A 15824-nucleotide genomic window follows, 5' to 3' on the forward strand; every position below is an offset into this window, starting at 1 on the left:
TCACGCTGCTCTCACACACAGAGAACAGCAGGACGGCCAGGGCTGATCAGGAGCATCCAGCCTGGAGCACCAGGCTACTGCCTTCCACTGGTCCACCACATCCATAGACCTCACTTGACTCTGTACTCCTCTGACCTATATGGTTAGTGTCTAAAGTTTGCTAACAAAGCTAATGTGACTGGTAGCTGCTTAGCTTATGAGTTCTGCAAGCTGTGTGCCTAAATCATTACATGCTCGCCACAAACCATGTTGAGCTTTTAAGTAATCTCAAATAAACTTGTTTATTTTTCTTATACATGTGTCATGGAGCTAGTGAGAAGCAAATAGTAGTTGATATCTTGAAGCCTGTCACTGTTTGTATAGATAAGGGTGTGAAAATGGACACATAGGCAAGTCTGTTTTGTAACTCAACATTACTGGGTGGTGGTTTAGGTGTTGATTGCATTGTTATTCCATTGTCATCATAGCTTATTGCCAATCTGAAGAAGTAAACAGACACCAAACACGTCTTATCATGGCAGATCAACTGCATTGTCACAATTACTCAGGAGAATAAAATCTGGAGTGCATGAGCTGCTGCAAGTCACCCTGTTAAATAATCATTTAAAAGTCACAGGTGTCGGGACGCATTTCATGGGAGTTTTTCAGACGATACATGTCTTTACCTGTTAACATCACATGCGCAGATTTTAAAAAAGAAGAAAGATCCAGCTCGACGTTTAGGTCTCAAATACAAAATATCAAGATATGACGACAACAGTAGATTATTCACTTACATCCTCTGAAGACACGTCTTTAAGTCAGCAAGTTTTGATTGCGTTCTCTTTGAATGCTCTTTCAGTGCGCTCACAATCATCAGATTCATCCACTTAGAGAACCGACATTACAAATGTTCTTCTGCTCATAGAATTTCCACCAGAGAGGTCTCCAAGTCCCCAAACATGCATACTGTAGCTTTAACTAGTTTGCAGTTAGGATGATAAATGAATTATCCATAGATCACACAAGCTGTGCTTAGCAGGCTGAAGATTCTTAGCAAGAGGGGGCTCTTTCTTGTGTGCACCTGGTGAGGATAACCAGCTAATGGGTTTCCATGTAAAACTGCAACGTACATAAATAAAGAATATGGCACTACAAATTCTCATAGAAGCACTAGCGAACTTAGCATTGTCGTAGAGATGGTATGTAATGATATGGCAGCTATGGCAAGTTTATAATATGACTTGCTCAAAGAGGCATTCAAGATTTCTTACAATTTCTGGGCCAATAAAATGATCTAAAAAGTATTCACTTGAATTTGTTGATAACTAAAGATTCAGTGGAATTCAAGACTGAGACTGTTGGTAAAAATGCTTCTATTTTGCATTCCTTTCTAGCGTAATAAAGTTTTTCATTACAAACGATATTCTCAGCACAACTTTTCTCACATAATTGAAGTGAAAAGTACAAATTTTGAACATTTGTATGAATTTCAGAATTTCTTGACCGTGTGCACTTGAGCTGACTTGAACTCCACAAGTCTGTGCAAAAGCCTCTGATGAGTAGATCAAATCTGTCTGGGAGATGTCTGAACTTGAGCTTCAGAGGATGGAACAAGACATCTGAAAGAAATCTGACCTTTTTATACAAAGGCCTTAACATGGTCAATTTCACAAATTTGCTTCAGTTTGACCTAGAAATAGAGCAGAATTTTGAAGATTTCCTTCTTTATTTTAATTGTCACAATTTGATTTGTTTTCATTTTTTAAAAATTCTAAAACATCCTGTGTTTTTTTAGGATTTAAAAAAAAGGCCCCTGACTTTTGGACTCCACTGTTGCCCAATTTCAAACCCTTTCACTGGTCTCTCTTGCAGTGAACAGAGCCTGATGGACACATTTCCATTGCATTTGCAGCCTTACTCCATTTGTTATAGTGAGAGACTTGTGTAAATATGATTTTTTTCCCCAGAATATTCCTTTCGGGAGATGTTCGGCAAGCTGCTGTGCGCACACCCTCCGGATTTTTTCTTATTCTAATGTACCATCAAAAGTAAATGGATTTCTGTTTACGGTTGTCCTAAAAACAGAATCCTCCCCTCTTGGGCATGTAGCCATAATCTGGCATTGAGAGTGGTGGTACTGTTGGCGCTTGCCTGTAGTTCCAGCAGTCTCCAGAAGCTGGGAGCTATGTGAGCAGGAAAATACATGCAAGCCTGAGGTGCGTTACTCCGAGCTAATACACTACTGCAAATGGATCGTTTAATCACGGGCCTTCCTCCCTCCTGCCCACTCCCGCACGAGGTAGAGTGGAGAGGGTAATTAATAGGTCTGAACAGACAAATCCCCTTTTGACATCTTCTCTTATTATTACAAGCCAGGCACCACGTAAATTACTAACGCAATAAAGAGTGTGATTAATTCAAATGAGGAGTTTCAATTAGGAATATATTAAAGCCAATTCTGCTCTGGCAGTTTACTAAAAACAGTGCCGGTGTTTGGGTCTAACACCCAGACTAGAGGAATGGCGTAACGTTGCCAAATGAGAGTGTAAATAATGCAGCGTAATTAACTTTTGAATGCGCGATGGAGGTCTCTGAGACCATGCTTACCAGAGGCAAGACTCGTGAAATATTCTCGTGTCATCTGAAGCATAGCTGTGCTGCATGTTTTATTTATTTTGTGGGGGAAAACTCCCGTCACGGTTTGGCCTTGCCTTTTTTTTCTGTTCTTCCAGGCTCTAAAACAGGCTGTGTTCTGTTCAATGCGATAACGTTTCTCAGCAATTTGTGGTCCACGTCCCCAGACGCTTGAACGACGTTTAAAGAATACAGCGGTGCGCTGGGCAAGAGAGGGTCAGGAATGCAAAAGACGGCAAATAAATCTGTGTTTGTGCTCTCTCAAGCCGTCCACTTTAACTGTGCAGAATGCAAGTCAAAACAGAAAGCGGTCTAAAAGAATGGGCTGTGGTGCTGGAGCTCACTATGTGCTTTTGTTCTGTTCTTGCCCCCAGCATTCGCACTACACACGACACAAATATTTAGAAGAAAGCCCTGTGCCTCCCTGGGACATGAGCTGTTATTGTGCTGCACAGTCCCACATTGTCAGAGAATCAGTCTGGTAAAATTATAAAGGTGTGGAGCGATGGCCTGGGGGAACGCCACAGGGAACTAAACAACACTTTTTAGTCGTACTGGAGAGAGAAAGTGAAGGCTTATGGTGCTGTGAATTGGCTTGCCAGCTACAGTTGGGATTCAACTGTTAGTGAGGCATTAGTGAAACATTAGTGATTAGACTCATATCTATCATATCTTATCTTACTTGAATGAGGATGTCTTTTATCTAAGGGTTCCAGCCAACTAAGATGTTTACTAGTGCGGTGGGTAACTGTGAACTAGCCAGGCATAGTGCCTGGTTTTAGTAATGAAGCATGGTGGTGGCAGATGCAGTGGGGGTGGGAATCTTTAGGCACCTCACGATTCGATTAGTTACGATGCATCTTTTTTTCTATAGAAGATCTTTTATTTTTCTCACTGTGTGATGACTTGGTACTTTTAAAGCATTTGTAATGATCTAGAATGAATTTACTTCCAATATATTTTATTAATGAATCAAATGGAAGTGATGTGGTAAATGAACTGGAAGACTCTCATTCACTGTTTTTGTTTGGAGCTCATGAGACGCTACTGCCGCACATCTGCGATAAAATGCGCTGTTATGGTGACAAGATCCAGTGATAATGGATGTCCACGCAGCATGGTACAGCCGCCCTGCCCGTTTTCTTTAGTGATTTTATAGCTCCGGATTTGGTCTCGTAGAGAGTCAGGGGTCAGGGGTCAGACAAACATTTTGAGACTTACTTGCATTTATAAGCACCTTAGTTGGTTTCCTAGAACATTAATGTTAACAACTGCAACGAAAGACTGTCAAACACTAAATAGTTGTGAAGCAGAAGTCACTTCTCTTTCGAATTTTACTGTTCCACCTTAAATGGTGCTGGAATTTAAGGTGGAACGAAAAAATTTGAACAAGAAGCTGGAGAATAAGAAGCGACTTCAGCCTCGAAACAGCCGAACGATCAGAGACATTTTAGAGACATCATGCTCTACTTCTGAGGAGAAGTTTTCTGGTGGAGATGGGAGGAAAGCGGCTATAGCTGAGGTAAAGCTTAAAGCAGAGCAAAGCAAGTCTGTGTTTTCGTTCATATTATTTAGCCTATACTAGGACATTAACACACAAGGTGGTCTGATTTTTGTTGGAAGGATAAAATGGCTTTTCTTAACATTTGGGTTGTGACTCCTGATCTAACCTGGCTTTATTGCAGAGCCGGTCGGATTTCTCGCTCATCCAGCTGTGTTTTTGTTATGTGCCGCCACAGACTGTCCGGGCGCTACACTTACCCACTTCCAAGTTCAACATTATGTTATAAATTCAAATTTAGAAGATGGATTTTTGACATTTGTGAATTGATCCAGAATCGTTCACATCTGCATCACAATGCATCTAAGAATCAATTTTCCCTGCACCCTTAAGATGCAGTAATTATTATGTCAGAAATTAGTGGATTGTGCAAACACCCCCAGTCAAGTTCCTCAGATTGTTGATTTTCTAAGTGAAAATAACACATCCTTACACATTATGTGAATAATAATAATTACATTAGTCCACTTTCTATTTATTTTCTTAACATTTTGGGGGAAAAAATAAGACATACCAAATCTTTGGGTCACATTTTATGTTTTTTTTAACAGTAGTTATGTTCTCTGTAGAGGATGTGGACTTACTTTCACAAAAAAAGATGTAGTTTACTGGGGGCACCAGTTTAGTATGGAAATACTTCATAAATGTTTAAAACTTTTTTTCCTGTCAACTGCAAGTTTAAAAAAGCCCTTTTTGAGCTGGATTAGTTTTAACCGAGGAGGTCCATTAATGTATTTCATGCATGGTTTGACTGGCTGATTCGTAGGAGATCTATATAATTTCCCCAAATTACTGTAAATAGCCCAGATCGAAACATCACCGCATGGACGTTTACCTCAGCATTATATGACAGGCACTACACTTCCAATGACATCATATTGTGTAGCTAAATGACGAGGTCCCTTTTTCTTTCTCCTTGTAATTCAGCCATCACCAAAAGTGTTGTGAATTTCAGTAGTGTTGTCAGGAAGTTGAGCATTAAGGAATTGGGTTAAATCAAGCTCCATTTAGCTGTTAGCCTTATCTTAAGCTCACAAAGGAAAAAAGGAAGGCAGGTTCCTTTTGCCAAGTTTGGTTATTATGTTACTGTGATGTTGTGATGTCAATTTGAACTGGACTACTGTTATTGAAGGAGCTCTGCAAGGTAATTTGCTCTGAAATTATTATGTAGCATTCTAAGGTAATTTGCTCTGAAATTATTATGTAGCATTCTAAGGTAATTTGCTCTGAAATTATTATGTAGCATTCTAGCATTCTCTAACAACTATGAACATTGCAGATTTGTTTTTGATTAAAAGTATGTACCTCATCAGTAATCACTTTTACAGCACCTCCCCACTAATCCAGCTCCCATAGGGCTTAAGCCTACAATGAATGCTTATATGGTAAATGATCATAACAGCTTTGCTACTTTTTAATAACTTGTCAGCTAGTCGACATTATTAGTCATGCAACCAGTGCTTTGAACATAGAAAACACTCTTTTAGATGCTTGCAGTTCTTCTGTGGCAAAAAGAAAATAACTGGCCCAAATGGGAAGTAACAAAACTTATGAAACTTAATTTCTAGTTCATTTTCCACCTGTTTGAGAGACAGCTGGGCACAATGTAATAACATAATCATAATAATTGACAATTTTCTTGTCTTTTTGGTCATTTAGCATTAGATTATGTCACTTTAATCAACTCTTTACTAGTAATAATACCCTGAATAAAAGCAATCAACACTTTAACAAAACATTCTAGTTCTACTAACGTGGTACTCCATAATAGTGCTGGGTGTCTTTATCTTCACCTGGAAGAGTAAAGAATTTGTTAAATTGTCATTGGCTTCAGCTGAGTGATAACAAGGACAGACAAGAACACCCTCAAATACCATTAGATCCTGTTTGTGGCCGTCTTGACCAGGCAGCTATAACCTTTGGCACTGGATTAATGGTTCTAGTGTTCTGCTGCTAAATGTGCTGGTACTTTGTGCAGTGCAAAATTGTCCTTAGATCGAATTGAGTAAATAAGTATATTCTCCTCCACAGGTAATTATTATGGCACACCCAAACCCCCAGCAGAACCGAGCCCTGTACAACCTGACCTGGTAGATCAGGTGCTGTTCGACGAGGAGTTTGACACCGAAGTACAGCGCAAACGCACCACCTCAGTCAGCAAAATGGAGAGGAAGGACAGCGCGGCACCTGAGGAGGAGGAAGAAGAGGAACGGCCTGCACTTGTCAATGGACTCGCAGGTGAGATTTAATCACTTTCCTTTTCAAAATAAGTAAAACGTCAAGGCCCTCTGGTTCTGGTTTGATGGCCCAGGCGCCTCAGACAATGTGGTGGAATATTAAACATTTCATTGGAAAGGTGATTCTTATGTAGGCTAATCTACAGCTCAACAAGAGCAAATGTACACTTACTTAAGGGGAAGTTTAACTGATAAACATTTGAGCTGAAAATGACTTTTTGCAGGTAGAACCTGCTAGAAAAACAGACACATGGGCTTTCATCAATAAATAATCCATGTTCATCTCTTTAGCTAGATAACTAGCTGTTTAAGACCCACATGTCAGCAATAGTGTTGCCCATCCTTTGGTAGGTAAAGGGCAGAAAAATCAGTAGATGTTAGTGGTCTGATAATTTTGCTAAATTCATTATTCTGTGTAATACAGTGTCTCGATATTTCAATGTATATCAAAAATGAGGCTCAAAGTGTGACTTACATTAATTTACATTTATGACATTTGGCAGATGCACTTTTACACAGGTAGGCAAAGGTAGTGTTAGGAGTCTTGCCCAAGGACTCTTACTGGTATAGTGCAGGGTGTTTGCCCAGGTGGGGAAACCCCAGCATACAGTGTTGATGGCAGAGGTGTTACCCACTGTGCTGTACCAATTAATATATCCAATTAATATGTTAATTTTCAGTTTATTAGAACACCTAACATAAACGTACAAGATTTGAAACAAGAATGTCCCATTTGTAGTGTCCCAGTCTAATGTTCTAATCTTGATACAATGCTGCAATACAATTTGATGCAGTGTTTTCTCTAGTAGCTATACCAATAAATGAATCCCATTGCTGTTGGTGTTAGGAGTGTTGGTATAGGTGTTAAGAGGGTTTAGAAAAAGAACTGTGGGCTGAAGATCCCTAAACAAGTGGAAAGCCAGCTTAGCCAAAAAGCTGGGGATTAGCTTCCCCTGAACAAATGAAAAGCCAGAGTGGACTTATTTCAATAGATATGACTCTCCGCCCCTTAGACAAGTTGTAGTTATTGAAACCAGGGGAAATCATTTTCAGTTGTCTCCAGAAAGCCAGAATATTTCTAAAATACTGTACCTTTCTGCTTGTGAAGATGCCACTAGCTCGAGCAGTCTGTCTCAGAGCCAAGGAACTAGCTGATTATAGCTTTGCCCTTTATCAAGACATTTGGTCCCAGTTCCTTTTGGTGATGCATCACAGATGAGAGCCTATTTATAGGTTTCTCTGGATGAGCTTGTATCTTATATCACCTTAATATATGTGTTAAATGGAGTGATAAAGTTTGCCTCAAGATATCCAATCATTTAGTCTCTTCTTGCTCAAGAGCTGCTACTTCATTTCTCTCTGTGTGGATCTCTCCTCCCCCCCGTCTTCGAAAAGAAACACCACACAAGCTTATCTAGTCGTAAAGGTCAGCTGCAAATAAGACTGATCTAAAGATGTAAATATTCACAGAGCGAAATATCAAAAGGAACTTATTTAGTAGGGCAAAGTGCTCTGTGATGTTTTCTGGGCTCAGGCCAAGGGAAATCACTACGATTCTGGCTGCCAGGCTGGAGATTTACCCTGCCAAGTTTTGTTCTAAAGGGAAGCTTCTGGTAGAACTTGTTAAGATTTTTGCTGTATCATGCTGTAAAGAGCAAGATCCTGGTATGCAGTCATTTTCCCCTAGATCAAAGAGAGGATGGAAGAGAGGATGACGGATCAGTGGAATGGATAGCGGCCCCTACAGAGCTTATAGTCTACATTTACATTCTCAAAAAATGTACCAATTTTAGTAGTTTTGTAGTGTGGTAATGTAACGGTGCTGCATTTTATGAAATGCATCATCTGGCACTCTTGATCTTCATGGGTACTTACATGATACTGAAATCCTTTATATATTTTTTCCTTCAGTAAAACATGTGAATGTATCTCCTCGACCAGTATTCACTGATCGCTTCCTGAGTGGAAATCTTTGCAAAAACGCACTGCATGAAAAATGAAAACCTGGCAGTTACATGGATAGCCTACAGGCAGAATCTCTCATTACTGCTGTAATGATACTGACATTAAAATAGCATTAGCTTCATGCCCAGGATATTGTTATGAAAATGTGTCTGGTGTCACGATTGCCAGCGTTGGTGGTGATTGATCATATAGCTCCTTGGGCTCAGGAAGAGCAGCAGAAGTCAAAACTTTAGTGGACCTAGTTGACACCCTTGAGGATTGCCCATCACTAAACTGCTTTCCAGTTTCTCCTGGCTTCACCTTCGTGATTCATCACATTAGGGCCGTAGTGATGAAGTGGATAGAATGGAAATTATACATTTGGAGCGCTCCAGGCTGGCTTGGACTCTGTTAGAGGTCCTGATAGCATTTTCAGTTGGACGGGATTATTCGCAGCTGTCTACTAGTTTGTTTGGACTGGACTTCATTCTCTTGGCTTTTAGACACTGGAAGAAGATGATGAGGGGTTGAAAAATGGTTATGTGCAAACAGAGAGGAGGCTTCAGTTGCTCTGGGCATGGATAAGGAGCTGCTCTTTGCATGATTAAAACAGCCTACTTTGGAGTTCCCACTGTCCTCTTAGGTGTGTTTGTGTACTTTGTGTACTTGTTCACAGTTCATTGCACAGTCTTTGTATCCTTTGGCTGTGAGGGAGGTGGTCAATTTTAAAGCTTATGAAACTCTATAGCTTCACTTTTTTCCTGGCCAGATTTAGTGCTGTTTCACTGTTAGCAACATATATAGGCCTATATGTGTTATGTCTAAGAAAAACAGGCACACACCACACTTCCATTTCTTATCATTTGTTTTCTTTTTTTCCCATTTTCCCATCTTTTTTTTTTCTCATTCCATTCTGCTCACCTGGGTATTTTGAGGAATGTAGTAGCACTGTAACTCCACCCTGGTGAGGCCTGTGTGTGTGCATGCTAATGTTCCTGATGTTCTGATGAGTGCCTCATGAGTGTAAACCGCAGAAGCTATTTCACACATTTTGACGTGTCTGTTCTGGCATTGAAACAACCCATAATGTCAGCAGAATGTAATGTGGGCCTTTTATGCAAGGCTTTTTTTTTTCCATTCCATCTGCTCATGTGTAAGCGGCACATTTAAATCAAGATGAACTGGCTCCAAGGCCGGCTCCAGAGAGAAAGCCAGGTAAGACAGGCTGATCAAATCGTAGAGATGGTAGTATACAAATACGTACATATGGGGCAGGCAATATGATATTATCACAGCTGTGATAAATCACGCCACAGTACACTTCTCTGTGAGTCAGTTCTTCTAGAGAAGAAAAGACCTGTCCCTGCACTTCATTCTTATTGCACTTTGTTTTTAGCATATTTAATAAGCTAATTTTAAAAACAGTTGCACCCCTTGTCTTTAATTTCCTTTTAATTATTTAGTTTTCATCAACTCACCTAGAGGTTAAATGCTAGCACTGATGTCCCATGGATTGATTGGTCATCTTTTATTGCCTATATCTATCTATCTATCTATCTATCTATCTATCTATCTATCTATCTATCTATCTATCTATCTATCTATCTATCTATCTATCTATTTATGTGCTTCAGCACTTCAGTCTTGGGTTGTTTTTTTATGTTCTTTTTGTAACCAGTGGCTCTATGGGGCTGGGAGCCCTTAGGCTTGACTGACCTATGAAGCTAAGCAAGGCTGGTCCAGGTCAGTGAGTGGATGGGAGACCATGCTTAAACTGCCTTGCCAGGAGTTCAGAGCTTTTGCTAAATTTCCTTCGGGATCAATAAAGTATCTATCTGTCCCTCCGTCTGTCTTTGTTTTTATGTATGCAAAGCACATTCATTTGCCTTTGTGTATTTTATATATATATATAAAATCGCTGTTGTCAGGACAAAACCTCTCAGTTTTTGTTGTTTTTCAGTTATTGACATAATCTGAAAATGCCAGTTGGCCTTTATATTGGGTGTAAATACAAAGCAAAATGTTACCTTAAATGAACAAAAATCAATATTTTTCATCAATTCAAATCTCAAAAATTTCAAATCAGCTTCTGCCCTCTTCCACTTTTTACAGTGTTGCAGTGTTTACCTGATCGGCTAAATAGTAACAAACTCGTTATAAAACAAAACAGAACTACGGAGCAATAACTCTTTACTACTTCATACATTTACAGTAAAAGGTGTATCTACTTTAATGCCAAGTGTGGTTAGTGTTTTTAAAATGATTTTGTTGTGGTATATTCCTGCTGTAAGAACACAATGTTTTGAAGGAATGAATTTACTTTGAGATGTTTCGTCAGTGGTTTCATAGCTACAGAGCTTTTTGGGTATTAAAGCAACCATTGTGCCAAGCTGCATGTTTCTACAGGGAGGGGTATGGGGAGTTTTGAAAAAGTGAACTTGCCATTAAAAGATGCTTCTCAGCGGTTGCACAAAACTAAAAGTTACTACTACTACTAAGAAATACACAGCTAACAACATCAAACCACACAATTCTTTACAATTCTTCCTTTTTTCCTTCCAATATCCAGTCAAGTTTTCTATTGTTATTGGCATCTGGCATGAGATTAGTGCCACGTCTAATAATAAACAATGCACAGCCTTTTAGAGAGTCCAAAATGATAAAGGCTTTAGAAAGCCTTCTTTAAAAAATACAAAAAAATAAATAAATCTTAAAATGTGTGACAGTCAGATGCAAAAGCTTTAACACCCCCAATCAAATGACATGTTTTGTTGATTTTCTTGAAAATAATAAATGAAAATAAGTTAGCGCACCTTCTACATGGAACAGACTGTAATATAACAGATTTGTGAGTTTGAGTTTGGTTGGGTAAATATAAAATGTGCTCTAACTTTTGCACAGGCCACATTTTGTGTTTTTTTTTTTTTCCATCCCAATGTGTTAAACTCAGTCAATAAAGAGTAGTTGTGCATTAAAATGTGCAGAGGTGTGTTCCCTGTAGAGGTTGTGTTATCTTATTATCACAAAGCATGTCATTTTACCAGAGGCGCCAAATCTTTTGCGTATGACTCACAGGGAGCATACATTAGGCTTTTTGGTTCTTACTGTATGAAAGAGCAGTAGGAGAATTATGCATTCATTATCATGCAATAAATAACTGCTGATTCATCAAGAAATTCAATTTTAAACTAAAAAAAGTTTTTTTTGAGTAAATGAGACAATCGTACAATCATTACATCACTAAATGTGATATTATAATTGGGTCATACAGTGGGTTGCAAAAGTATTCAGCCCCCTTGAACTTTTCAACCTTTTGCCACATTTCAGGCTTCAAACATAAAGATATGAAATTGACATTTTTTGTGAAGAGTCAACAACAAGTGGGACACAATCGTGAAGTGGAACGAAATTTGTTGGATATTTTAAACTTTTTTTAGAAATAAAAAACTGAAAAGTGGGGCGTGCAATATTATTCAGCCCCCTTGCTTTAATACTTTGTAGCGCCACCTTTTGCTGTGATTACAGCTGCAAGTGGCTTGGGGTACGTCTCTGTCAGTCTTGCACATCGAGAGACTGAAATTTTTGCCCATTCTTCCTTGCAAAACAGCTCGAGCTCAGTGAAGTTGGATGGAGAGCGTTTGTGAACAGCAGTTTTCAGCTCTTTCCACAGATTCTCGATTGGATTCAGGTCTGGACTTTGACTTGGCCATTCTAACACCTGGATACGTTTATTTGTGAACCATTCCATTGTAGATGTTGCTTTATGTTTTGGATCATTGTCTTGTTGGAAGATAAATCTCCGTCCCAGTCTCAGGTCTTTTGCAGACTCCAACAGGTTTTCTTCCAGAATGGTCCTGTATTTGGCTCCATCCATCTTCCCATCAATATTAACCATCTTCCCTGTCCCTGCTGAAGAAAAGCAGGCCCAAACCATGATGCTGCCACCACCATGTTTGACAGTGGGGATGGTGTGTTCAGGGTGATGAGCTGTATTGCTTTTACGCCAAACATAAGTTCGATTTTGGTTTCATCTGACCAGAGCACCTTCTTCCACATGTTTGGTGTGTCTCCCAGGTGGCTTGTGGCAAACATTAAATGAGACTTTTTATGGATATCTTTGAGAAATGGCTTTTTCTTGCCACTCTTCCATAAAGCCCAGATTTGTGCAGTGTACCACTGATCGTTGTCCTATGGACAAAGTCTCCCACCTCAGCTGTAGATCTCTGCAGTTCATCCAGAGTGATCATGGGCCTCTTGGCTGCATCTATGATCAGTCTTCTCCTTGTTTGAGCTGAAAGTTTAGAGGGACGGCCGGGTCTTGGTAGATTTGCAGTGGTCTGATGCTCCTTCCATTTCAATATGATCGCTTGCACAGTGCTCCTTGAGATGTTTAAAGCTTGGGAAATCTTTTTCTATCCAAATCCGGCTTTAAACCTCTCCACAACAGTATCTCGGACCTGCCTGGTGTGTTCCTTGGTCTTCATGATGCTCTCTGCGCTTTAAACAGAACTCTGAGACTATCACAGAGCAGGTGCATTTATACGGAGACTTGATTACACACAGGTGGATTCTATTTATCATCATCAGTCATTTAGGTCAACATTGGATCATTCAGAGATCCTCACTGAACTTCTGGAGTGAGTTTGCTGCACTGAAAGTAAAGGGGCCGAATAATATTGCACGCCCCACTTTTCAGTTTTTTATTTCTAAAAAAAGTTTAAAATATCCAATAAATTTCGTTCCACTTCACAATTGTGTCCCACTTGTTGTTGATTCTTCACAAAAAATTACAATTTCATATCTTTATGTTTGAAGCCTGAAATGTGGCAAAAGTTTGAAAAGTTCAAGGGGGCTGAATACTTTTGCAACCCACTGTATCTTCTACAGACACATGCAAACATTTACAGATCACAGCTTGGCGGAAGTGTAGGCCGGCTTGTCTGCCCCGGCCTGGGACGCTCCCTTCAAGTCAGCACTGATATGCAAATCCTCTCTCTCTCTTTCTCTCTCTCCCACTAGTCAGCAGTAGACCTCATTTGAGAGCGTACTGTTCTAGAGAGAAGCTGTACTGATCATGTAAGACTTACTTGTGTACCTTGCATATGCTCACCTGCCTTGACATCCTCTCTCTCTCCTTTTCCCCCCTGTGCTGCAGAGCATAAGGAGGGCTTGGAGTGGAGGAAGGCCGTGCCCAGCTACACGCAGGCCGGCAGCGCCATGGACTTCCGCGCCTGGGGCACGCTGCCACGGGACGAGAGCCAGGAGCCCCTGCCCAAGAACTGGGAGATGGCCTACACAGAGACGGGCATGGTCTACTTCATAGAGTGAGTGGTCTCAAACCAACCAACAGTGGGGGGGTTAGTAGTAATGACCATGCTGGTAGGAGAGCTATAAGTTGCTGTATAGAGTTAATGCTTTATTTTATAAATGTGATAATTGGCAAGGAGAAGAAGAGTGAGGTTTAGAGGTGGCGAAGACAAATGTGTGCTGCTGGTATAAGGAATGAGTCTGTACCATCCTTTAACCTTTAAACGCAGAGTATTTGCCAACTGTTCATACATCAACTGGAGTCATTAGCGCCATGGCACTTGTATCTAAGTTAATCTTCAAAATGCTGTGATAGCGTAAAAACTCTTAAAGGACAATAACAAAATAACAAAATAAAAGGTAGATATTATAGGGCATTGTAGGTAGATATTAAATATTAGAGGCCGTAATAAGATAAACAAGTTAACGGCAAAACCAAATAGCTAGTGTTTTATTAGAATCTCTGTATCTTCCCTTTAAAAGGGCCTACATAAACAGTTTGATGTAGTATGTAAATACTGTAAAAGTTACAAATTGTATTCTTCACTGTCTGTATAATAATACTAAGGTGGAAGAAATATACACACAAACACACACACACACACACACACACACATATGTGTATATATACACACACATAACTGTTGCTGTCCAATGTTTATATATAAATGGTAAATTTACAGGAGAAGGAAAAACCATTTTAATTTTAATGTCAATGGAACTGGACTTTTTTCTAAGTCATTTTGGGCTGTTTCTTTTAGTCCATTCATCATGAAATTTACATACTAATATATAATTCAATATAATTCAAATTATGGCAAAAACTGAAAAACCACAAAAATAGAGATTCCACGTTTTCTTCCGAGAGCAGAGATTATGTATTCTCTTTTATTTATTATTATTTTATTTTATTTTATTTTATTTTATTTTATTTTATTTTATTTTATTTTATTTATTTATTTATTTATTTACATATAATCAGTCTTCAAGGCAGAGTAGCAAAAATAACCTGTTTAAGGGATAAGGAGAGTTTGGGAAATAGTCACGTAAAAAAAAATCAGTTTTTGCTGAGGAAATGTGAGGAAAATAAAAAACAAGAAAAATGTAGGATGTGGGCCCTTAAAGGTTTTGATGTGGCACAGATTGCGGTTAGCAGCATGGCGTTTCAAACAGCAGCTGCTCTTTCAGATCTGTTTATATTGTAAAGTAACTGAAGTCACTTTTACATTGTTTACATACTATAAAAACTCACTTTGAGGAATAAAATGATCGTTCTGTTGCTGACTACAGCAATTATGGTGTGTTATTGGCCCAATGCTGCTCCCACCAAGCGGTATCAGCGAAACTCTATTCTCTGTGGTTTGCTGCCAGGGTGGGAACATGGTAGTTAAGCTTTTGTTGGCTTATCTTGCCATCGATGCTCAGCTCCTTGGCTTTACCTTCTGATTTGCAATGGCTAAATAAACACACGGCACTCTGCAGGGCTGCAGCAGGAAGCAGACGTTGTGAAAGTGTTCCACTCAAAAAAGGTGAGCTTTGTTCACTTACCTGCTGGGCTAAATGTGGATGCAGCCATAAATATCCACATTTTAAATAGGGCACTGGCTGTGGCGCTATGCTGAGTGGGACTGATGTTGACAGAGTTTCAGACTTGTTTTACATGATGCCCGAGGCTAATGCAAATCATAGAGAGGAGAATGGAGGCAGGATGGACAGGTTCTCACTTGACATGTCGCTGGTGTGGTGTGGTATCCTGTTCAAAATCCATATAACATACACACAGAAAACAGGCAGCGCTTGTGATGGGAAGTGAGTTATAGCCTGCTGTGAGAATAGAGATTTGCTATCTAAAGCCTGCACAGCAGGCTTGTGGCATCTTCTAATTAGTCCACGTTGTGCTTGTCCTGAGGTTAGAAACTTTGATTAAGCTCCAGGGCCTTTAAAAACCAGCTAAACAAAATCTCTTAACATTTATAACATCATCAGTACAAGCCCAAGGAAATTTGAATAAAGTGCTGAAATAACACACCTCAAAAGTTTTAAAAATAAAGCACAATTTCAACAGTCTGCTTCTTATACTAAGGTTCAGAAACCTCTAGAATCTGATAGCATAGCTTCTACAGAAGCTCTAAACAGCAGCTGGCAAATGTCAACCAGGT

At 39.6% G+C, this 15824-nt stretch overlaps 1 protein-coding gene across 6 annotated transcripts in view; it reads left to right on the forward strand.

The window, feature by feature from the left end:
- magi3a (membrane associated guanylate kinase, WW and PDZ domain containing 3a) overlaps positions 1-15824 on the forward strand; it is a 228475-nt gene that overhangs the window by 152451 nt on the left and 60200 nt on the right. For all 6 annotated transcript variants that reach the window (XM_037541280.1, XM_037541279.1, XM_037541277.1 and 3 more), the window contains exons 4-5: positions 6209-6415; positions 13514-13682. In XM_037541280.1, coding sequence (XP_037397177.1) covers positions 6209-6415; positions 13514-13682 — 376 coding nt within the window. The remainder of the gene's footprint in view (positions 1-6208; positions 6416-13513; positions 13683-15824) is intronic.

This window comes from Pygocentrus nattereri, chromosome 9 (assembly GCF_015220715.1).
Source record: "Pygocentrus nattereri isolate fPygNat1 chromosome 9, fPygNat1.pri, whole genome shotgun sequence".
Taxonomy (NCBI): domain Eukaryota; kingdom Metazoa; phylum Chordata; class Actinopteri; order Characiformes; family Serrasalmidae; genus Pygocentrus; species Pygocentrus nattereri.